Source organism: Lissotriton helveticus, chromosome 5_1 (genome assembly GCF_964261635.1).
Source record: "Lissotriton helveticus chromosome 5_1, aLisHel1.1, whole genome shotgun sequence".
In the NCBI taxonomy this organism is placed as follows: Eukaryota; Metazoa; Chordata; class Amphibia; order Caudata; family Salamandridae; genus Lissotriton; species Lissotriton helveticus.
The window spans coordinates 2,137,516,039-2,137,541,131 of record NC_136065.1 but is presented as its reverse complement, the minus strand read 5'-3'; the positions used below and the strand labels follow the sequence as shown (position 1 = coordinate 2,137,541,131).

At 50.0% G+C, this 25,093-nt stretch overlaps 1 protein-coding gene across 1 annotated transcript in view; it reads right to left on the bottom strand.

Moving 5' to 3' along the window:
* LOC144752878 (uncharacterized) overlaps positions 1-25,093 on the bottom strand; it is a 117,489-nt gene that overhangs the window by 38,321 nt on the left and 54,075 nt on the right. Inside the window, exon 3 of the mRNA XM_078640707.1 lies at positions 20,345-20,467. Coding sequence (XP_078496833.1) covers positions 20,345-20,467 — 123 coding nt within the window. The remainder of the gene's footprint in view (positions 1-20,344; positions 20,468-25,093) is intronic.

Below are 25,093 nucleotides of genomic sequence, written 5' to 3'. Positions count from 1 at the left end.
CAGGGGTGACACAGCACACCCCAGGAGTGACACAGTGCACTCCAGGCGTGAGGCAGCACACTCCAGGAGTGACACAGTGCACTCCAGGCGTGAGACAGCACACTCCAGGAGTGACACAGTGAACTCCAGGCGTGAGGCAGCACAATCCAGGAGTGACACAGTGCACTCCAGGGGTGACACAGCACACCCCAGGAGTGACACAGTGCACTCCAGGCGTGAGGCAGCACACTCCAGGAGTGACACAGTGCACTCCAGGCGTGAGACAGCACACTCCAGGAGTGACACAGTGCACTCCAGGCATGAGGCAGCACACTCCAGGAGTGACACAGTGCACTCCAGGCGTGAGACAGCACACTCCAGGAGTGACACAGTGCACTCCAGGCGTGAGGCAGCACACTCCAGGAGTGAGAGACGGAAGGCAGGGCTGAGGAAGACTCACTCCAGGCGTGACACAGCGTACTCCAGGCGTGACACAACGCACCCCAGGAGTGAGAGACGGAAGGCAGGGCTGAGGAAGACTCACTCCAGGAGTGAGTGAGACAGCACACTCCAGGCGTGACACAGCACACCCCAGGCGTGAGACAGCACACTCCAGGAGTGAGAGACAGAAGGCAGGGCTGACGAAGGCTCACTCCAGGAGTGAGTGAGATAGTGCACTCCAGGCGTCACACAGCGCACTCCAGGAGTAAGAGACAGAAGGCAGGGCTGAGGAAGACTCACTCCAGGAGTGAGTGAGACAGCGCACTCCAGGAGTGAGACAGCACACACCAGGAGTGAGACAGCACACCCCAGGCATGAGACAGCACACTCCAGGAGTGAGAGACAGAAGGCAGGGCTGAGGAAGGCTCATTTCAGGAGGGAGTGAGACAGGAGTGAACTTGATGAGCAGTGATAATTCTGCCACTCGCTCAGAGCCAACAAGCAGACTCTCCCCTTCCCTGTGTCTCACTCTCTAAACACAGCCTGGCACGTGTGAGAGACCAGCAGAGTAGCCACCAGGGTACCATTCCCACCTCCCCAAAGCTGTGAGGACATCAGCTCCCGCCCACCCGCTGGTCATCCGTGCAGTTCATTCACCCAACCCCAAGACCACCCACTCTCAAGCTAGGACTGCGTTGTAAGAACCCACTGAGAGTTCCCCAATATCACCGCAGGTAGATAGCGCCTGAAATTAACCATACCGACGCTATCACCCTACGATCCCACGGTATTTCCTGTGGAATGGGGACTAACATGCAGACCCAGTGATACCGGAAGCATAGTGGCAATATAGGCAACTCACCCATCATGAAGAACAGAGCATGCACAGGAATAAATAAACACACAAGATAAGTTTGTTGGAAAACATTTTGCTGCAGGTTTATTCCATACAAGAAATATGCCAATGTGGTGGGTTAATTTACAGGCAATCCAAGGGCAGGCTCCGATGACTAACCTAAGATACCCTGCCTGCCTGATGAGCCAACTGCACTGTGGCCAACCCAATTGGTGCTACCATTATAGGGGATTATCCCCCTTAAATACCGTGGCCCACGAGTCCATCCCTGTACTCACGCCTATTTAGGGGCGGAGCGTGTCCAGACAAGCCCCTGTTTGCTCAGGCTTACAATCACCCTAAGGACTAGTTGGGTGCCGTTGTTTTCCTCCAGGTTCTTGCCATGGAGACTCCTGGGGTTGTTTGGCATATGCACCCTTATTGTGCTCCTGAAGAGGGTACCCCTATGTACCATTCAGCCTCCGGATCGCCCAGTAACTCCGCTTGCAACACAAATGAACAATATTAACATGTTCCTCCCCTAGCTATGCACCCCAGCCAACACGCCGGGTATGCGGTATGGTGCACAAAACGGTAGCCAGATGGGCGGGGCAGGTATAAGAACCTTTCCCCCGACTTTTGATGCGCCAGAAGTGACACGTGGTCCACGCCAGACTTAGGGGACTCCGTGAGAGTCCCACCACTAGACATCGTGCTCGGCCTAATGTGGCACTAGGGTGGCCACCGTCTTGAGTGGTGTTAGACTTGGCACCTTGGCGTGAGTCTCCCTTTCACTTTTTGCTGGTGTGCCTCATGTGTTTTGCTGGTGTTAGCTTCTCAGGGCACTGTGCCACTGCCAATCAGTGCCACAGTGCAAGTGCTCCCTATGGAAAGTGTATAGATTGATTGGTTTCCATGATTGGCTTATTTGGTTTACTGTCAGACCCCAGTAAAGTGCACCAGGAGTGCCAGGGCTTGTAAATACAAATGCTGCTAGTGGGCCTGCAGCGATGGTTGCGCCACCCACAGAAGCAGCCTTGTAAACTGTGCCTAAGGTCTGCCAATGCAGAACCTGCGTGCAGTCTGGTACTGTCATGCTGACTGGGCAAGGGCACCCCCTTGCCAGTCCCTAAACCTTCCCTTAACTTCATATTAGTCACCCCTATGGTAGGCCCAAGGGCAGGGTGCATTGTAAGTATAAGGTAGGACAAGCCCTGATGTGTGTGGCATGTCCTAATAGTCAATTACAGCCATTTTCGTTTTTCACTATTGTAAGGCTATCTGTTCTCATAGGCAAGAATGGGCTGTTGGAATTATTACACACTATAATCCCAGCAGGCTCAGGGAACATGGTAGAAAGTCAAGTTTAGTATGCCTGAACTCAGAATAATAAAATACATATTTTAGTAAAGTTTATTTAAATATCCTGTGTTTGCAAATACTACTTTTAGAAAGTTAGTATTTGCTTGCCTAACCATTTCAGCCCACCTCTGCTAGGATGTGTATCTGCTGTCTGGTTTCTGTGAGTGACAGGGCTGGGGCTGACAGGTGTTGAATAGAGGGATTACACCAGGATGGGTGGGGGGAAGTGCCCCTTGACTCTGAATAGGGCTGTGCTCTGCCACCTCAATGCTGGCTCCGCCCCCTGGGGAGCGGCTGATGTCTCTGCCCTGCACCTTGTGAAGAGAGAGGGGAAGACTGTCAACAGGGTGCTCCTGACTGTACTTGTCAACACAATGCTGGCTCCACCTCCTGCGGAGCGTCTGATATCCCTGCCCTGCTCACTGAAAGGAGAAGCCAGAGTCTGCAAAACAAAGTGCTCAGGGACTGAACTTGATTAGGTAAAGGCCCCCCTGGCCTGAAAGAACAAAGGATTTTGGGTATAAAAGTAGGAGCCCTGCTCCTAAGAAATTAGATCCTGTTTGCGCTAAGAAGAAACTCTGCCTGGAGAGAAGGACCTGTGTAGGAGAGTAGGGTCTGCTATCCTATGGTCACCCCAAATTTTTGCTTTTTGCTTCACTGGTTTTCGACTACTGAGGCTGTGGGCCTGCTGATCAGACCCCCAGCCTGCTGTTCTCTCACTAAATTAATGACACATGTGCTATAGGCACATACCAATTGGAAATGGACTCCTTGTCAGCCCCTGTATAATGCACTATAGGTGCCCAGGGCATAGGGGCCACCAAGGCCTACCAGGGGCTGCAGCATATCTTTTGCCACCCCTGGCTGGTTCTTAAATTGACACAACTGGCTGATCACTCAGCTGGGGTAAGGTGGTGTAATCACCCCTTGCTTAGATATAGTATACCTATATCTAAACCTATATCTGGACACATGTAAACCTGTGAGCCACTCCTATAGAAAGCCTCATCAATCCTGGAGGCAGAGTGCGTGGTTTTATGTGAGATGGAGCTCTAGCATGAGCTGAGCCTGTCTGCAGCTGTCGGGAACAACTCCCTAAGCTGTTTCAGGATAATGCCATACCATATACTCTTAAGTGCCTTATAATCCTCGCGGTTAAATAGCAACTTTGGTTTGGCTTTATCAAAACATGTCGTGTAAGGTGTCATACGATTTGGAATACTATCCCCTCGCCAGTTCTGGCGACGGGGATAGCATTCCACCCCTCTAGAGGGGTAAGACATGTTCCTTTACTTTAATGCGGTTAATTTCTCCAAAGACCTTAGATCCACAAAATGGGTGCCTCTGCCACAGACAAATGTCTGGACCCCTGCAGCTGACCGAAACTCGGCCAAATGGGTCCTGGACAAAGGGTTTCCTGTCACAGGAGGGTGTCACCACCCTCCAGACAGGAGATAGTGGATTGTAGCAGCGAGGTCTGAAAGAAACCAGACACTGCCTGGGGCGCACAAGGCTGCCCCTTGCATAATCCGGCCAAACCGGTTCTGGGGCACTCCAGCCCTCGTGCCAGGGCGGCCTGGATCAAAGGAAAGGGGTGTATCCACCCCCTTCCTGGGTCCCACCCATAGGGGGGGACCTAGCAGGTAATCATGCCCCCCAGATTCGAATAAGAGTGGGAGCAGTGCCAATGCACATCAGATTTCCTGGAAGAAACATTAGAAACGAAACTCTGGACCCTTGGACCTCCATCTCAACGTGGAAGCCCGAAGAATCTCCCTTGTGGTCAAGGAGTGACCACCCTGCAGCAGCAGGCACCATCCAGCCCTCGACGTCTACTTAGTTGCAGTTCCCGCCGGAACTCGAGCGACTGAGATCGACGAGATCAAGCTTGCCTGCCTTCCAACAGCCCGATCCACAGTCCCTGCAGAGCTGAGACCCGTGGAGGCGACCGGAAGCGTGGGGCACGCCATCTTGAATTGACCATGAGACGCTGACCGTGCAGCCCACGAGTGACCCTCGAAGCTGTGCACCGGGGTTTGAGAAGCCCCCACCCTGAGCTACTCCTGAGCCGAAGTTCAGCCCTCCACACTCGACGAGTGCTGCGTGGGGCCCTTCTGCTCCATTTGGCTCAACGCATTGGCCCGGTCACTTGCCCGCCGGCTAGTGGTCCCTGTGCCAACGAAACTACAAAGAAGACTCGTGAATCTGGTTGCTCTAGATCCACACCAGCTCCCCTGAAAAGGAGCCCCGACTCTGACCTTCCTGGTCCGAGTGAGAAGCAATCTTCCGATCCCGCGTGGATTGCTCTTGCCAAGTGTTGTTTGCTCCAAACTTGAAGCCGACAGCGCCGACGGTGAGAGCCTGCGTGGGACAGATCGTGACCTGCTCCTGGACGTCGCAGATGCCCCAGAGCCCACGTGACAGCAGAGAGAAGCTCCTCGACGACCACCTGATTGCGCCCGACATTGCCTGGTTCCGTCCTGGTTCCACCCTGGTCACTGCTGAGTGACCCAGACTCTGTCCCCTCTGCTTTCAGGTACCCTTCGACTTGAGTCCACCCTTGGACTCCACCGGACACTTCATCTTCAACCTGCCTGCAGCCCTTTCAGCTTCAAGCACCAAGAGCCTGCGTGTCAAAACCCGACGCGACTTCGACCCTGTGCACCCACTTCCTGTGGGTGAGGTAACTTTGCTCCGCCGGTGTTCCCACACTGGTGCACATCTCTAGGGTCTGTGTGTTAAGTTTTGTTCCTCTAGGTCCAGCGGAAGTGTCCTTAAACTTTAACTTTATGACTTTTACGCACCATTGGTTAACATTGGTGCATGCGTGCGCTTTCCGCACATCTCCCGAATCCCGAGGGCCATTCCCGACTTCAGCATTGCTTGTCCTGACTGCTCCCAGCGATTCCCTAGGCCCTAGGCCTAACCACTGCTCGATTGGTATCTCTTATACCACTTGTTTAGTATATGGTTTGAGTGGCCACCCGCCCTCATCCATAATTGTGCAACTTGTATGTTTAAACAGTGCTTTTGATTTAACGCTTGTGCCCCTTTATTCATAAAGAATACTGGGAATTGTTTTTAGTAATAAACACATATATTTTTATAATATATACTTGTGTGGTGTCCTTTCATTTGATATTACAGGATTGTATGTGGTAAAACAGCTCGCTTAACACGACCTCTTAAGTTAAGCCTTTAGGCTGCTTAGTCCATGCTACCCCTAGGATAGCTTGTCTAATAAGGTTGACTTACAACCAGACACCATAAGGGATTGTTTGGTCTGATAATAGGTGGTTCCAGAATTGGAAACATCACCTATCAGGCCAACTTCTCACATTGGTGAGCAGCGGTGCGGATTTGAGCTTGCTGTTGTTTTACCATTGCAATCTTTGTATCAAATTGAAAGATCACATCAAGTACCTCTAGGTACATATAAATCAAAAGCTTAGCATATTAAGTTCTACTGAACTTAGTAGTTGTAGATTAAAGGGATTAGCACACCCTGACTACAACTCACTAGTAAGGTACAGTAGGGAAACACTTAGTGTAGGTAGGTGCATCACTTACACCACACTAGAGTCATGTCTGACACAGGAAAAGCCTCAGGGTCTACTCCTGTGACAGTTGACCTTACCCAGGCAACTTTCAGCTATGACAAACTAACCCGAAAAGACTTGGTTGCCTTGTGCAAATCAAGAGGGTTAAAAAGGGGCAGAAGCCCCACCTGCCAAATCCTGGTAGCCATCCTAGAGCAGGATGACTTAGAAAGGGCAAAGGAAGCTTCCCTAGAAACAGGAAATGGAGGGAACCTCCCTGTAACTGACCCCCCTCAGGAGGAAGATGAGGAAGAAGAAGAGGAGGAGGAGGACTCAGAAGTTGAGGACTTAGAAGATCAGGATCAGAGAGGTAGCCAGGTCCCAGTTGCCAGGCTTAGCCAGGCCAACTTAGACCTACTGGGGAATGGAGAGGGCCAGCACCTCCCCAGATCCCATCATGTTATTCTCCCAGGCAACAGAAGAGTGAGATCTCCCTCAGGGGACTCTCATATTTCTAGTGCCTCCAGAGAATCACAGAGAGGCATGACTGCTTCTCAAAAGCTAGAGCATAGGGCCAGAATGAGGGCTGTCAAACTCCAGATAGAGAGGGAGGAGGTAGCCTTGGCTCAAGCTAGACTTGCCTTGGCAAGAGAGCAGAAATGAAGTGGCTTAGATGCCACTGGTGGCCGCAAATTTCCAAGAGAAAAAGACAGGGGCTATGACAATAGAAACCTGACAAAAATTGTGCCCCCCTTTAAAGAAGGGGATGACATCCACAAATGGATGACTGCTCTTGAGAGAGCCTGCATGGTACAGCAGGTTCCTGAGGATCAGTGGGCTGCAATTTTATGGTACTCCTTTTCTGAGAAAGGGAGGGACAGGCTCCTCACAGTTAGACCTGAGGATGCCAAAAACTACACTGTCTTGAAGAGTGCTCTTATTGAAGGGGTTGGCCTAACCACTGAGCAATACAGGTTGTTGTTCAGAGACACCCAAAAAGCACAGACTCAAGACTAGACTGATTTCGTTGAGTGTGCCACTAAGGCTTTGGAGGGTTGGTTGCAGGGAAGTAAAGTTTCAGACTATACAGGATTGTACAATCTTATGATGAGAGAACAGATCCTTAATAACTGTACAAACCAGCTGTTGCATCAATACCTTATTGACTCTGATCTGACCTCTCCCCAAGAATTGGGAAAGAAGGCAGACAAATGGGTCAGAACAAGGATTAAGCAGAAACCCCAGAACCAAGGTGGTGACCAGAAGGGTGGTAACCAGAAAGATAAAGAAAAAGACCAGAAGTCTTCAGGCCCCCAAACTAATAGTAAGGAGGGTGGTTCCCAAAATGGAAACAAGAAGAAGAAGAACAAAGGTCCAAAGACACCTTGGTGTAATACCTGCAAATCAGTTTCACACTGGGGCAGTGAATGCACCAAGGCAAATCCAGTCCCCACCACTCCAGCTCCTAAAGCAACTGCAACCCCAAGTACAGTAAGCAGTGGTGGAACACAGTCCAAGGGTGTAGCTGGGTTGACCCTGGGTATTGAAGTAGGATCTGGGCTAGTCAGAATCCCTACACAGGCAGTTCTCCTGTATGATGTGGACATTGAATTGCCCACTGCAGTAAGCCCCAGTAACCTGGGCAAATACAGGCAGACTCCCTTAATTAATGAGAAACTGGCTCAAGCCTACAGGGACACATGTGCCAGTGTCACAATGGTGACACCTGACTTTGTGGACCCTGGACAGATTGTACTAGGTGAGAGCTACCTAGTGACCAATGCAAGCAACTCCACTACTTCCCATAGTGTGGCAGTTGTGAACTTCTCCTGGGGAGGGGTTGATGGCCTAAAGAAAGTTGTGGTGAGTGCAGACCTACCAGTAGACTGTCTGTTAGGCAATGACCTTGAAAGCTCAGCATGGTCAGAAGTGGAGTACAGGACTCATGCAGAAATGCTAGGGATTTCAGAGCATGTCCTTGCCATGACAAGGGCTCAGGCTAAGAAGTGCCTTCCTGAACCAGTGGTGGATCTTGGAACAATAGACCAACCACAACCCAAGAGAAGGAGCAAGAGAGGAAAGGCTGAGCCTTCCACCTTGCCCCAGGTTGAGGATCAAGTTTCAGAGGAAACTGATTCTGCAGTCCAAGAGGAGACTGTCTCTGAGGAACTTGAACCTGACCAGGTTGAGTTTCTGGGGACAGGGGGACCCTCCAGGGCAGACCTGAGGCAGGCTCAATTAGATTGCCCTTCCCTTGAACCCCTCAGACAACAGGCTGCTGCTGAGGCTGCTGGGGATGCCCAAGGTACCCATACTGTGTATTGGGATGATGGACTCCTTTACTCAGAGGCTAGAGACCCCAAGCCTGGCATGACCAGGAGGTTGGTCATACCTCTGCAGTTTAGGGGGTTCCTTCTTACCTTGGCCCATGATATTCCCCTTGCAGGACACTTAGGCCAGAACAAGACGTGGGACAGGCTTGTTTCACACTTTCACTGGCCTCACATGTCAGAGGATGTCAAGGAGTTTTGTCGCTCCTGTGTCACTTGCCAAGCCAGTGGTAAGTCAGGTGGCACAACAAAGGCCCCCCTAATACCACTACCTGTGGTGGGGTTCCCTTTGAAAGAGTTGGAATTGATATTGTGGGTCCAATGGACCCCCAAACAGCATCTGGGAACAGATTTATACTGGTGGTAGTGGATCATGCCACCAGGTATCCAGAGGCTATTCCCCTGAGGACCACCACAGCACCTGTGGTGGCAAAAGCCCTCATTGCAGTTTTCTCAAGAGTGGGCTTCCCAAAGGAGGTGTTATCAGATAGGGGCACCAATTTTATGTCCAGCTATCTGAAAGCAATGTGGAAGGAGTGTGGAGTAAACTACAAGTTTACCACCCCCTACCATCCACAATGCAATGGGCTTGTGGAGAGATTTAACAAGACCCTTAAAGGCATGATAAAAGGATTACCAGAGAAGCTCAGGCGGAAATGGGACATTCTTTTACCCTGCCTGCTCTTTGCTTACAGAGAGGTCCCACAGAAGGGGGTTGGCTACAGCCCTTTTGAACTTTTGTTTGGCCACCCTGTGAGAGGTCCATTGTGTTTGGTGAAGGAAGGATGGGAGTTACCTCTCAAAAAGCCCAAACTAGACATAGTGGACTATGTACTTGGTCTCCGCTCCAGGATGGCTGAATACATGGAAAGAGCATCCAAAAACCTGGAGGCCAGCCAAGAATTGCAGAAAGCTTGGCATGACCAAAAGGCTGTACTGGTAGAGTTCCAACCAGGACAGAAGGTGTGGGTACTGGAGCCAGTGGCTCCAGCAGCCCAGCAGCACTCCAGGACAAATGGAGTGGACCCTATCCTGTCATTGAAAAGAAGGGAGAAGTCACCTACTTGGTGGACTTTGGAACACCCAGGAGCCCTCACAGGGTAATCCATGTGAATCGTTTGAAAGCATTTGTGGACAGGGAGGACATGAGCTTGCTCATGGCCACAGATGGGGATCAGGAGGAAGAGAGTGACCCTCTCCCAGACCTGCTTTCTCAGAACCCTGATGATGGTTCAGTTGATGGAGTAGCCTTGGCAGGCAGCCTCACTGACCAGCAACAGATGGACTGCAGACAAGTTTTGCAGGCCCACAGGCATTTGTTTTCACTCACACCCAGCCAGACTGACTGGTGTACCCATGTAGTGGACACTGGTGACAGTCTGCCTGTGAAGAATAAGATCTACAGGCAACCTGACCATGTCAGGGATTGCATCAAGGCTGAGGTGCAAAAGATGTTGGAGCTTGGAGTGATTGAGCCATCAGAGAGCCCATGGGCCAGCCCAGTAGTCCTGGTGCCAAAACCTCATACCCAAGATGGAAAGAGAGAAATGAGGTTTTGCGTGGACTACAGGGGTCTCAATGCTGTCACTAGGACAGATGCTCACCCCATTCCAAGAGCAGATGAGCTCATTGACAGATTGGCTTCTGCCAAGTTTCTGAGCACATTTGATCTGACAGCTGGCTACTGGCAAATCAGATTAGCTGAGGAGTCAAAAGCCAAAACAGCATTCTCTACCCCTAGTGGACATTATCAATTTGTGGTAATGCCCTTTGGTTTGAAGAATGCACCTGCCACTTTCCAAAGGTTGGTGAACCAAGTCCTTACTGGGTTGGATGACTTTTGTGCAGCATATCTAGATGATATTGCTGTCTTTAGCTCCACCTGGGAGGATCACCTGATCCACCTGAAGAAAGTTTTGGAGGCCCTGCAAAAGGCAGGCCTAACTATCAAGGCCACTAAGTGCCAGATAGGGCAGAGTAAGGTTGTATACCTGGGCCACCTAGTAGGTGGAGGCCAGGTTCAGCCACTGGAGAGCAAAATCCAGGCCATACAGGACTGGGCTCCTCCAGTTACCCAGACACAAGTCAGAGCCTTCTTGGGCCTGACTGGGTATTACAGGAAGTTTGTGAAGAACTATGGGTCTATAGTGACACCATTAAATGACTTGACATCCAAGAAGATGCCAAAAAAGGTTCAGTGGACAGTTAGCTGTCAGAAGGCATTTGATGACCTGAAGAAGGCCATGTGCTCTGCACCTATCCTGAAGAGTCCTGACTACTCCAAACAGTTCATTGTACAGACAGATGCTTCTGAGTTGGGGGTGGGAGCTGTGCTCTCACAACTTAATCAAGATGGTCAAGACCAGCCTATTGCTTTCATTAGCAGAAGGCTGACTCCCAGAGAGAAACGTTGGTCAGCCATTGAGAGGGAGGCCTTTGCTGTGGTTTGGGCATTAAAGAAGTTGAGGTCCTACTTGTTTGGAACTCACTTCCTGGTGCAAACAGACCATAAGCCCCTCTTATGGCTTAATCAGATGAAGGGTGAAAATCCCAAACTGCTCAGGTGGTCCATTTCCCTACAGGGGATGGACTTTACAGTGGAGCACCGCCCAGGGACTGACCATGGTAATGCAGATGGTCTCTCCCGGTACTTCCACTTAGAACATGAAGACTTATCTGGTCAAGGTTAGTTTAATGTCCCTGCGTTTGGGGGGGGGGTTGTGTAGGAGAGTAGGGTCTGCTATCCTATGGTCACCCCAAATTTTTGCTTTTTGCTTCACTGGTTTTCGACTACTGAGGCTGTGGGCCTGCTGATCAGACCCCCAGCCTGCTGTTCTCTCACTAAATTAATGACACATGTGCTATAGGCACATACCAATTGGAAATGGACTCCTTGTCAGCCCCTGTATAATGCACTATAGGTGCCCAGGGCATAGGGGCCACCAAGGCCTACCAGGGGCTGCAGCATATCTTTTGCCACCCCTGGCTGGTTCTTAAATTGACACAACTGGCTGATCACTCAGCTGGGGTAAGGTGGTGTAATCACCCCTTGCTTAGATATAGTATACCTATATCTAAACCTATATCTGGACACATGTAAACCTGTGAGCCACTCCTATAGAAAGCCTCATCAATCCTGGAGGCAGAGTGCGTGGTTTTATGTGAGATGGAGCTCTAGCATGAGCTGAGCCTGTCTGCAGCTGTCGGGAACAACTCCCTAAGCTGTTTCAGGATAATGCCATACCATATACTCTTAAGTGCCTTATAATCCTCGCGGTTAAATAGCAACTTTGGTTTGGCTTTATCAAAACATGTTGTGTAAGGTGTCATACGATTTGGAATACTATCCCCTCGCCAGTTCTGGCGACGGGGGTAGCATTCCACCCCTCTAGAGGGGTAAGACATGTTCCTTTACTTTAATGCGGTTAATTCCTCCAAAGACCTTAGATCCACAAAATGGGTGCCTCTGCCACAGACAAATGTCTGGACCCCTGCAGCTGACCGAAACTCGGCCAAATGGGTCCTGGACAAAGGGTTTCCTGTCACAGGAGGGTGTCACCACCCTCCAGACAGGAGATAGTGGATTGTAGCAGGGAGGTCTGAAAGAAACCAGACACTGCCTGGGGCGCACAAGGCTGCCCCTTGCATAATCCGGCCAAACCGGTTCTGGGGCACTCCAGCCCTCGTGCCAGGGCGGCCTGGATCAAAGGAAAGGGGTGTATCCACCCCCTTCCTGGGTCCCACCCATAGGGGGGGACCTAGCAGGTAATCACGCCCCCCAGATTCGAATAAGAGTGGGAGCAGTGCCAATGCACATCAGATTTCCTGGAAGAAACATTAGAAACGAAACTCTGGACCCTTGGACCTCCATCTCAACGTGGAAGCCCGAAGAATCTCCCTTGTGGTCAAGGAGTGACCACCCTGCAGCAGCAGGCACCATCCAGCCCTCGACGTCTACTTAGTTGCAGTTCCCGCCGGAACTCGAGCGACTGAGATCGACGAGATCAAGCTTGCCTGCCTTCCAACAGCCCGATCCACAGTCCCTGCAGAGCTGAGACCCGTGGAGGCGACCGGAAGCGTGGGGCACGCCATCTTGAATTGACCACGAGACGCCGACCGTGCAGCCCACGAGTGACCCTCGAAGCTGTGCACCGAGGTTTGAGAAGCCCCCACCCTGAGCTACTCCTGAGCCGAAGTTCAGCCCTCCACACTCGACGAGTGCTGCGTGGGGCCCTTCTGCTCCATTTGGCTCAACGCGTTGGCCCGGTCACTTGCCCGCCGGCTAGTGGTCCCTGTGCCGACGAAACTACAAAGAAGACTCGTGAATCTGGTTGCTCCAGATCCACACCAGCTCCCCTGAAAAGGAGCCCTGACTCTGACCTTCCTGGTCCGAGTGAGAAGCAATCTTCCGATCCCGCGTGGATTGCTCTTGCCAAGTTTTGTTTGCTCCAAACTTGAAGCCGACAGCGCCGACGGTGAGAGCCTGCGTGGGACAGATCGTGACCTGCTCCTGGACGTCGCAGATGCCCCAGAGCCCACGTGACAGCGGAGAGAAGCTCCTCGACGACCACCTGATTGCGCCCGACATTGCCTGGTTCCGTCCTGGTTCCACCCTGGTCACTGCTGAGTGACCCAGACTCTGTCCCCTCTGCTTTCAGGTACCCTTCGACTTGAGTCCACCCTTGGACTCCACCGGACACTTCATCTTCAACCTGCCTGCAGCCCTTTCAGCTTCAAGCACCAAGAGCCTGCGTGTCAAAACCCGACACCACTTCGACCCTGTGCACCCACTTCCTGTGGGTGAGGTAACTTTGCTCCGCCGGTGTTCCCACACTGGTGCACATCTCTAGGGTCTGTGTGTTAAGTTTTGTTCCTCTAGGTCCAGCGGAAGTGTCCTTAAACTTTAACTTTATGACTTTTACGCACCATTGGTTAACATTGGTGCATGCGTGCGCTTTCCGCACATCTCCCGAATCCCGAGGGCCATTCCCGACTTCAGCATTGCTTGTCCTGACTGCTCCCAGCGATTCCCTAGGCCCTAGGCCTAACCACTGCTCGATTGGTATCTCTTATACCACTTGTTTAGTATATGGTTTGAGTGGCCACCCGCCCTCATCCATAATTGTGCAACTTGTATGTTTAAACAGTGCTTTTGATTTAACGCTTGTGCCCCTTTATTCATAAAGAATACTGGGAATTGTTTTTAGTAATAAACACATATATTTTTATAATATATACTTGTGTGGTGTCCTTTCATTTGATATTACAGGATTGTATGTGGTAAAACAGCTCGCTTAACACGACCTCTTAAGTTAAGCCTTTAGGCTGCTTAGTCCATGCTACCCCTAGGATAGCTTGTCTAATAAGGTTGACTTACAACCAGACACCATAAGGGATTGTTTGGTCTGATAATAAGTGGTTCCAGAATTGGAAACATCACCTATCAGGCCAACTTCTCACAACCTGGCAAAGCTGCATGGAGGACTACTGTCTCTAGCCTGAGAGACTTACCTGTGGTGGGTGCCTTGCTGCAAGAAGGAGAGGAAAAAAAACTGAATTGACTTTTTATTTCAACTTGTGCAATCTCTGAAAAAGATCTCCAAGGGCTTGCGTGTGAGCCTGCCCCTGAACTGCGCCCCAGGTACTTTGGGCGCTACCCCCCTGAAGGAAGAGCTGCTGATTGTGCTGCCTGTCCCTGCAACGCTGACCGAGGAAAGCTGAGTGCGCTGTGAGCCTTCGTCACACATTCTGAAGAGCCTGTGCACCCTTGTCCCGCCGAGCAACGCGACTTCTGTCTGGCCGCGATGCAGCTCACGAAGTGAGGACCAGCCCCGCCTGGCCCGAGCACCGTGACTGTTGCCCCTCCGAGCCGTAGCTCGCAACGTGAGAACGGACCCGTCCGGTCCAAGCACCGCGATCCTGTGGCCCCCGAGCCGTAGCTCGCAAAGTAACGACAGACTTGCCATGTGTTCGCTTTCCCCCGTGTAGCGCTCTGCTGAAAAGCGCCCGCCGCTATTCGTGGACAGCTGCGGTGCGTACCGCGGCTGGGTACGACCCGTATCTATAGATCGTACCGCCGCTCGCACCCCCCTCAGCCGCTCCGCCTCCAGGTTCGACGCATACGCTGCACCACAAGCCTGCCCCCACAACGCATCGCTGCCCTTAGAGCAACGTGACTGCTGAGCCCTCGAGCCGTAGCTCGCACCACACCAGGAATGCACCGTGACGTGGGACGTCTGGCCCTCGCACCGTCCGCATCGAACTCACCAAAAGAAAGCAAAGGTACTGTGAAATGTGCACTGCGAACTGCATGCCGCGCCCAGGACTGAAGTGTCCACGAGGCGCATGAAAATTCCAAAAAGCATTTCCTTGTTAATGCCGTACGAGTCGCACTGCAGCCCTACGACTCGTACCACCTTTTATAACAACGCCTCGCTGTACGCATCGTACCGTGCACCGCGACTTGGACTAAAGTGTCCACGAGGCGCGTGCGACTTGGAAAAGCTTTTCTATTCGCAACAAACAAAGTGCACAGGAGCGCTACGACGCGCACAACCTTTTTAAAAGCATTGCCCAAAAAACTGGAAGCTGTATTGAGTATTGTGGAACCGTTTTCTAAGTTATTGGAACTTGTGATAAGCCTGATTAAGCCTGCATATAAAATAAGTATATTTTTATATAAAACCCGCCTTGTGTCAATCTGTAGTGTGTCAATTGATTACTGTATGTTATTACAAATGCTTAACTGTAAACGCTCTGGGGTTTAGCCTTGTCTGCTCGTGCCACGCCGCCTAGAGGGTGAGCAGGGGTTATTTCTGAGAGTAAGTCCTTTGCCCTGACTAGAGGAGAGGGTCCCTGTTTGTCACAAGTGTATACCTGGGCCAACCAGAGACCCCCAATTCTAACAAGTGGGCACACTTCGTGTGCCGCTTTCCACCTCAGTTTCTCATGTTTCCTCTTTCAAGGGAGCACATGGGGTTTAAATGTGCAAATATTTACCTCCTGCTTGCAGCAGGTGGCAAATGTTATAGAGACTTTTTCATTTGCCCATAGTGTGGTGATAGGGGGCCACAGTAGGGCAGGTTCCGTTTTATTTTAGCTGGGGTGAACTTCTTTTGCTACCCAGCTGAGGGATGTGGGCAGGATGTTGGGGGGCTTGGGTGCAGCCCTTGCTCCCCAGCTGAGGGGTGTGGGCAGGATGTTGGGGGGCTTGGGTACAGCTCTTCACCAACTGAGGGGTGTAGGCAGGATGTTGGGGGGCTTGGATACGGCCCTTGCTCCCCCAGCTGAGGGATGAGGGCAGGATATTGGGGGGTTTGGGTACTGCCCCGCACCTTCAGAGGGAAGTCTGGGCTGTAGTCTCTGGGGCAGGATACTCGAGTCAGGAGTTTGCAGCCCTGATAAATCCAAGGCCGGACACTAGCTAGCCTTAACCCTGATAGATGATTCGGGTTCACTTAATCTTTCCCTTCTTAACGCTGCCGCCACCCACACTGCGGGCCATCTCTTGGACCCCATCTTTTCTAATCTTTCCACCCTCTCCGTTGACCCTCTGCTCCAACTCTGTTGGGCTGATCATTATGCAATACCTTTTACTATTACAGTCCCCTTTTCTCCCTTTACTCGGTCTGCACACAACTTGCTCACAGGCACTGGTGTGAATTGGATGTGATTGAACTAAAGAAGCTACTCTTACACGCCATCTCTACTCTCGTTTCCACACCTGACACTGATCGCTGTACAACGATGGCTTAGAGTTGCCACGGATTCAATTCATCGGCAATTAGAAGCAGATGCTTCCATTTTAGTTAGTCCGCCAATCGCTGCCACCCAAACGCTTGGGCAATTGGAATTACATCCTCTCAACTGTCAGCCCAAAGTTAAGGCAGATAAGCCCTTTGAAATCAGGGCTTGGCCCCCCTTGGACTTAGCGCTACTATAAACTTTACTGGTCACTATCAAGTCTGGCTCTCCGCTTGATCCCCTTCCCCTGTCCCCTTTCTGAAAGATCGAACGGTCTCATCAGCCAACTATACATCCATGAACCTAACACTGGCCTCGGGGGTTCCGCAGGGATCTATTTTGAGTCCCCTGCTTTTCAACATTTACCTTCACCTTTTGATGGAGGTGATTGAAAAGCCTGGTCTCACCGTGTTCTCTTATGTGGATGATTCCCAGATTATTTTCTCACTTTCTGATGCTCATAATCAAGATCCTTCCCCACTGAGGCAAGGCCTGCCTAATGTCTCCCTTTGAATGAACACAAATGCCCTAAAGCTTAATGGAAATACAACCAAAGTCCTGATTCTAGGAAATAGTCCCAAACGTTTGGGAGTTAACCACTGGCCTGTCTCACTTGGGCCCTTACCCACGCCAGTTAATAAGGTTAAGAATCTCGAGTTTTTATTTTTTGGGGGAGGAGCCACGCTAGCAACCAAGATGGCCACATAGGCTCCCGGCTCCGCCGACCTCTGACTCCCGCCGGAATAGCCTGTCATTTATCCTGTCCTTGCGCCCAGCCACCATGTGTATGATCCTGCCGTGAGATTAATGGTGCTATCCCGAGATCTCTACCTGTTCGGCTGACGAAGATAGAGTGGAAGTTTGCGGCCTAGATCTGCCCGGAAGCCGGGGTCTCGAGTACTGGCCCATCCGGTTTCCAGTTAAACAACATCGGCGGTGGTGGTGTGATTGGGTCCGGTCTACCGGAGTGGGGTAATTTTTTTCTCGCTTTTTCGGATTGATGTGAATGACGTTTCGGATGCCTTGGTGAAAGTCGGAGGAGGGGTGACAGCCCAGCGGTTGCAGCTGTGGACGGGGGTCCTGCCCGGTGACCCGGTAAAGGGCCCGCTGGTGTTCGCTGGGTCGGGATCTCCGAGTGCGGTGGCAGACCTAGAATATCATCGGAACAACTGATAAATCTCCCTCTGCAGTCGACCGTTCCCTATTCGCCCATCTCCCTCTGAGAGATCGCGCTCGCTGGGGGAAGCAAACATGACCATCACCGATCGAAGAGTGGTGGAACGGACCGAGAGTGACCCGTCGCTACGAATTGTGTTGGCAGCCATTGGATCAATTCATGTGTACGTCGAAGGCCGCATTCAGACGATGGTGGCGCGCTTGTCTGAGATGGTACGAATTGGACCGGACCCTACTCCACTACAAGAAACGGTGACGACCGAGATACCCAAGATGGCCACTCTGATGGAGGAAGTAGACCCCGTACTGTGTGAGGTGTCGGAGCCTTTGACCAGTGTTTTGGACAATGAAAACAAGCTCGATGCCACCAATGGATTGTTAAGCCTACGATCGTTGCCGACTATGGAAGTACTAATTGATGTTCCCACTCCAGAGACTTTTGATGAGAACTGTTATCGGAATGAAACTGCGTCACTCCCCTATACATCGGAGCAGCTAAGATGGCGGACGAATCAATGCTGGGAGTACATAACGGGGAAAGGAGTCTCTGGACCTGACGGTGTTCATGGCACTTTCGTTCTTCTGCTTTGTTTTGGACTGAGTTTTATTACAGATTCTTCGTACTCGGACTGTCCTGTGGAAGAGGTGGTTTGTCCGGAGGGGACTCATGCGTCTGATCGGAAGGTGCAAGGATGAGTTTGAAAGACTGGGTTTGACTTAAGTATCGATGGGCACGGGATCTGCTAAACTTATGCTTTAGGAAGGCTGGGCGGTGTTTGAAGTTTCCCTTGTAGAGATGCAAATTTGTTGTCTGATAGATTTCTTGACTTCAATATGGGGATTCGTGGTTCTGGCGGGGGGAGGGGCGACCGGGAGCCCGTACGAATATGCCCTCCTCCAGTTCTCTTCTCTACTTTGGTAGATTTCTTCTTGTAGAACTTAGTTAGTTGGGGCGACAGGCATGCTGCTACTGGGGGTTAGGCGATAGCCGTTTGCAGGGGTGCAAGGTGGGGGGAGCGGTTTATTGTTTTCTTTTTGTTATCGCCCATATGTTTTTTTCTTTTTCAAATTTTTTTTACTTAGTCTTTCCTTTACTCATAATATTGGCGAAATATCCTGACTTTGATCCTTAACTTCTACTGTCTGGTTGCCATGATTCTCCTGCTGTTTTGATTTATGGGGGGGAGGGTTTTGAGGATCCGCATCTAAACTGTTTAGCGATTACACTGATGCAAATTTTGTTTTGTGCTTAATAGTGCGGGCCTCTCGAAGAATTTTCACTGCTCTACGTCTATCCTGTTTTTGTACCAATTCACCCTGTTATTATTGGATGTATATATGGCACCAGATATGTCTGTTTATTTTTCTTGCTTTAAAACAATAAAAAAGATTTATAAAAAAAAAGAATCTCGAGTTTATCATTGGTAAGAATCTTTCCCTTAAGCCTCAGGTCTCCAAACTCACAGCCTCTTGATTTTTCATTCTTAAATGGCTTAAGAAACTCCTCTGGCTGATTCCTCTACAAGCACAGAGATCAGTGCTAAAGGCCCTGGTAACGTCCAGATTGGACTATGGGGAATGTCCTGTAACTGGGCGCTGATAAATCCTTGATTCATCGCTTGCAGATCATCCAGAACGCGGCTGCCCGCCTTCTCTTCCGGCTGCCTAGATATGGTTCCATCTCTCCCTTGCTCCACAACCTACATTGGCTTAAGGTTGACAAGCGTATCAAATTCAAGGCCTTATGCTACATGTTTCGAGCCAGACACGGACTCCCCCCTTCATACATCGAAGGTCTGGTGTCTTCATATGTCCCCACCCAATTGCTGAGATAAGTCAATCTCGCACTGTTTACCACGCGTACGTTTCATCAGGCCCACATTAAGGGGCATTCCTTCTCCTATTTAGGCCAGAAACTTTGGAACTCTCTTTCTGTAGCTCTCAGGCACGGTATGCGACGTTTACGACGCAACCATTACAACGCCGTTCCATTACGACGCAGTCATAACAACGAAAGTTGTTACAACGAATTGCGCTGGGGGGCGCTCAAGGATAGTAAATCATTTAATTTACTATCCCAACACCTTCCCTACTATCCACGGGGACTGGAGTTGGAATAGTAAATTAAATTTTTTTAATTTGCGCCCCCCCAACGCAAGTCGTTGTAACGACTTGCGTTGTTACAACTGCGTTGTAATGGAACGCGTTGTAAAAGTGTGCGTCATAATGATGTACATCCCTCAGGCACTGCAACTCGTTACCTACCTTCGGCAAGGACCTGAAGACTCTGCTCTTTAGTTGCCCTGACTGAGTTCTTGTCTTCTGACATGTTGCTTTGCCTCATTGTCTGTTTTATTATCTGACTTAGCGCCCACAGGGACGGCCTTAGGTTTGTGCAAGCTGTGTACCTGCACAGGGCCTCCAAACCCCAGGGGCCGCCACGCCAATATATATCCTTAATATAATAATCCTCTGAGGATGGATACATATTTGCGTGGCGGCCCCTGGCAGGGATTTGGCAGCTTCCGGCTCTGTTCCACTTCCAAACACCCTGACCCCGCCCTCTTCACTGGCCTCCGTGCTCCGCCCCGCCCGGACCCCCTCTTCCGCGGCCCCTACCTATGCTCCCGGCCCAGGGCTGCCATGAGCCTAGAGCCGCTCCTGCGCCAGGAGACCCCTTCTGGGTAGCTGTGTGCTCTACAAGCTTCATAAATAAATGTCCCTCACCAATGTCACTCTCTCATCCCCATCTCTCTCCCCCTCCCCCGTCACTCAAGCGCTTTCGTTTTACTTTATTTCTAGTATCCCCAGGTTCTCTTTTACCTCTCGCTTCCCTTTTCCCAGAGTGCACCATTCTCCCGGTGAAGCCCCCCTCTTCTGCCGTAACACCCCCACCCCGCTGTAACTGGTGCCACCATATGCCACTCCCCAGTACTCACTGCAGCCTCTTGCCCAGCGCGTGGTCTGCTTTCAGGGGTCCACCCGAAGCCTTGGGTTTGGTGGAGAACTTCTTGATGATGTCACTTGGTTTTGGTGGTCCCTGTGGGGTCTCCATCTTTGGCCTTCAAGACAAAAGAGCCCATGTCACTGTTAAGCGTCTGAGAGTCAAAGACTGCCCCATATCTCCCCCAGCGTGGTACCCATGAGGGCAGTACTGTGGTGCAAGCACCCTGTATTAAGAACCTGTTTCATCTGAGTCCTCCGACTGCACAGGTCCTCTCTGGGCCTTGGAAGAGAAGACTGTGTCCGGCTACCAGAAGAACAGCGTCTACCTGCCTTTCATGGCCCAGGAACACTGTCCTTCTGGGCATAATACGATAGAGGTCCCATGGACCTAGGGTTCAGACAGACCATCCAGGCCAAACATCATAGAGATACGCCCAATCTATGGTTCAGACAGACTGTCTCTCAGGCACGTTACCATAGAGATAGAGTGCAATAAGGGCTCTGATAGACTGTCCCTCAGGCATGGTACCATAGAGATACAATGAATCAAGGGCTCTGATAGACTGTCCCTCAGGCATGGTACCATAGAGATACAGTGGATCAAGGGCTTTGATAGACTGTCCCTCCAGGCATGGTACCATAGAGATACAGTGAATCAAGGGCTCTGATAGACTGTCCCTCAGGCATGGTACCATAGAGATACAGTGGATCAAGGGCTTTGATAGACTGTCCCTCCAGGCATGGTACCATAGAGATACAGTGAATCAAGGGCTCTGATAGACTGTCCCTCAGGCATGGTACCATAGAGATACAGTGGATCAAGGGCTCTGATAGACTGTCCCTCCAGGCATGATGCCATAGAGATACAGTGAATCAAGGGCTTTGATAGACTGTCCCTCCAGGCATGATACCATAGATATACAGTGCATTAAAGGATCAGATAGACTGTCTCTCAGGCTTGATACCATAGAGATAGAGTGCATTAAAGGCTCAGATAGACTGTAGGCATGCTACCAGAGATGTACAGTGAATAAACGGTTCAGACACACTGTCCTTGAGACATTATATCATAGAGATGGAGTGGACCTAGGGTTCAGATAGCTCACTCAAGGCCTCATATCATAGAGATACGGCCAATCTATGGTTCAGACACACTGTCCCTCAGGCATGCTACCATAGGGATAGAGTGAATCAAGCGCTCAGATAGACTGTCACTGCATGCATGCTACCATAGAGATACAGTGGAGCCAGGCTTTGACAATCTGTCCCTTCAGACAAGTAACAGCAGAATTATATAAAATCTCAGGCTCTGATAGACTGTTCCGCCAGCCATGTTACTTTAAAGCTATAGGGAATTTCATGGGTAAAACTGACTCCTCCACCAGGCCAGGCACTGTACAGATGTATTCATGTCACCAGATGCAGAAACCAAAAGGCCCAGCAGTTTGTCTGTAAATATTTGCTGCCAGAGACAAACGGCAGCACAGGCCCCAGCAGTCCTCCCCTCGTGGTGTCGTGTAGTTCCTATAGTACCCATGCAGGGCATGCAAGTTTGGATAACATAAACTGTGGGATTGGTGGCAGACTGGTTCCATACACCCCCACCAAGAAATGTTAGCGTGTTTGCATTTAGCCAGCTCACAGTGCCACTAGTGTCTCCTCTCATCCGGGAGAGATTCGTTTCTGGCAACCTTAGAACATGACATAATGTACTACTTTTTGCTCAGTCACTCGTGCTCACTTTGGGGCAGATGTATCAACCGTTTTGCGACTCTCAAAGGCCGAAATTCGCTGAATTTCGGCCTTTGCGACTCGCAAATGGTCATTTTGCATTATTTTGAATGTATCAAAAATTCGCACATTAAGAAATTGCAAAGATTTGCGATTCCTTAATTTGCCATAGCATTTAAGGAATCGCAAATTTTGCGATTCCTTAAATGATATGTATGAAGCATTTTTCCTTTGCGAATTTTTGGTTAAGGAATCACAAATTACCACCAACTTGTAGTTGATGGTAATTTGCGAAGTCCTCAACAAATGCACAATTTTGCATTTTTTAAGGTGGCATGTGACGCACACACATGCCCATAGGGCATGTATGTGCGCCATATGCAGACATATGTACATTTCAGGGATGCAGCAGGGTGTCTTTAAGACACCCCTGCACCCTTGTAATAATTCTCAAAATGCGATTAGCAAATTGCGAATTCGCAATTTGAGAATTCGTTCAAAATCATTTCTATGGGCCTCCTGGCCCATAGGAATGCATGGGAAATTATTCCTTATTTGCGAATTCGCAAAATGCGAATTCGCAAATAAGGAAGTGTAAGGAATCGCAAAAAAATAGCGATTTTTTTCATACATTCCATTTTGCGTTTTCTAAATAGCGATTCCTTAAAAATCGCTATTTAGGAATCGCAAAATTGAATCTTGATACATCTGCCCCTAGTTTGTCTCGGAGACACACAGAATAAACAGTCTGGCCATTTCAATAAGGGTTTATTGAACAGTTGTTATTCTCGTGTAAAATATATGAGCTGCAGCAACCATTAGACAGTAGCAGAGATATACGATTAGCAGTAATATGAATATAAAAAGATAGTACAGTTCTACCATCTTGCAGCAAGCCTGAATAAATACACAGAATATAAAATGCATGATAAAAGTGTGGGTACTCCTATGATGCCAATCTAGATGTACCTATGGGTACCTAGCATGTGAGTAGGTTTGAAGCCAAGAATTCCTCTAGGTTTTAGTCGAACCCCATTATCTGAAGTGTGAGAATGTAGAAGCCCAACTTGGTCTCGAGTTGGACACCCCACGAGGGATGTCCAGACCACTGTCAGCCAGAGGGTCTGCATGCAGGAGCCTCACCATCTCTGGTCAGCGTGTCAGCCTGGAAGTCTCAGTTCGCTCTGACTAACACTAGCAAGAGGTGCTATATTTACACAGAAAGTATCTAGGGCTCCTTTGTCCCTTGTTACTTGTATTAGCCGTTGTTAGATTTGAGGATGACGTATGGGATGAACCGTGTACGTAGATATGGGGAGGAAGGTAGTGTAGCCCCAGCCTGGTTTCTAGGAACTGTTATGAATATTCATCCGTACTGTGTGAGTCTATCGATGGAGTTATAGGACTCTATTGTTTAGGAGAAACCCTCCTTCTGCACCCAGGACTAGAACTAGGTAACAGGTTCAATCCTAAAAAGGCGTGTTACAGTGTAGAGTAGGGGAGGTAATGTAGGTGAAGGTGTATGATGTTGGGAGTGCCCGACAAGGAACGTTCAAGGGATGGAAATACTATGAAGCTATCTTCTATTTAAATGAAAAACAGAGCAAATTGAACGGATTGCTCGTAAGTTAAATCAGCCAATAGGCTGCAGCCTTTACACTTCCAAACAAACAAGTGTGGCCGTCTTTAATGCGATGCGGGAAGGCCTGCATCACAAGGGTACCACTACTATGACTCACGGATCAGCCTTTTCGCCAGCCATCTTTAATGCCAACATGGTGCCGACAGTGAAGAGCCCCTGCAGTTCTCATGTAGTCTTTTGATGAAGACAACGCCTTGTTGGGCCTCAAGCTCCAGTAGGAAGCATGCTTCATTATTATTAGTATTATTAAATTGATTTTTGTAGGACACACAGCTACCCCACGGTGTTTCCCGACGCCATCCCAGCAGGAAAGCAAAGATTAAGAAGAAAAGGAGGAATTTTGGAATTGAAGAACCAAGTCTTCAAGCTTCTCTGGATTACATCATATACGGTTTCATCGCGTAGTGAGATAGGTAGAGAGTTCCACAAGGTTGGTTCTAAATAAGAAAAGGACCGACCACGCATGCAAGAGCCTTTGAATTTCGTGACAGAAAACCTCATCTGTTGGGCAGAGCGCGAGAGGGTTGGTAACGTTGAACTAGATTTTGCAAATATATAAGGGCTTCTCCAGTTTTTATTTTAAACATGTACCACAGGGCTTTAAATTTTACTCGTTTCCTCACCGCCAGCCAGTGAAGGTTACAAAGGGAGCTGTTAATGTTATGTTATGTTATGTTAATAATCTTTTATATAGCGCACGTACACCCAGAGGTTTCATGGCGCTGACTAGCAGATACCCAGGTGGAAAGAAGGTTATGCCTGAGCCTGAGTGAATAGCCAGCTCTTAAGCTGTCTCCTGAACATTAGGAGGTTGGTGCAGGAGCGGATTTCCAAAGGGAGGGAGTTCTAGAGTCTGGAGGCAAGAGTCGCAAACCTGCGTCCTCCCTGGCGTTGAAGTTTGAAGGGGGGGGGGGGGGTGGCCAGAAGATGGAGATTGGCGGACCGGAGGTTGCGAGAAGGGATGTATCTGGGCAGGAGAGTGTTGATGGACTGGGGACTGCGGGCGTGAAGAGATTTGAAAATGATACAGGCTGTTTTGAATTCTACTCATTGGGAAATGGGAAGCCAATGGAGTTTTTTTAATAGGGGCCTGGCAGATTGCCAACGGGGTTGCTGGTGGATCAATCTGGCTGCTTGATTCTGCACCAGTTGAAGGCGTTTACTGAGGAACAGAGGGAGTCCCAAGTAGATGGAGTTGGCATAATCCAGGTGTGACAGTACTAAGGCTATCACCACCTGGATCAAGGCCGTATGGGTTAACATCCGACTGATCTTCTTAATCCTCCGAAGCTGGAAAAAGCAGGAGGATACCACCGTGCCTACTTGGGTTTTCAATGACAAATCCTTGTCAATGACCACCCCCAGGCTC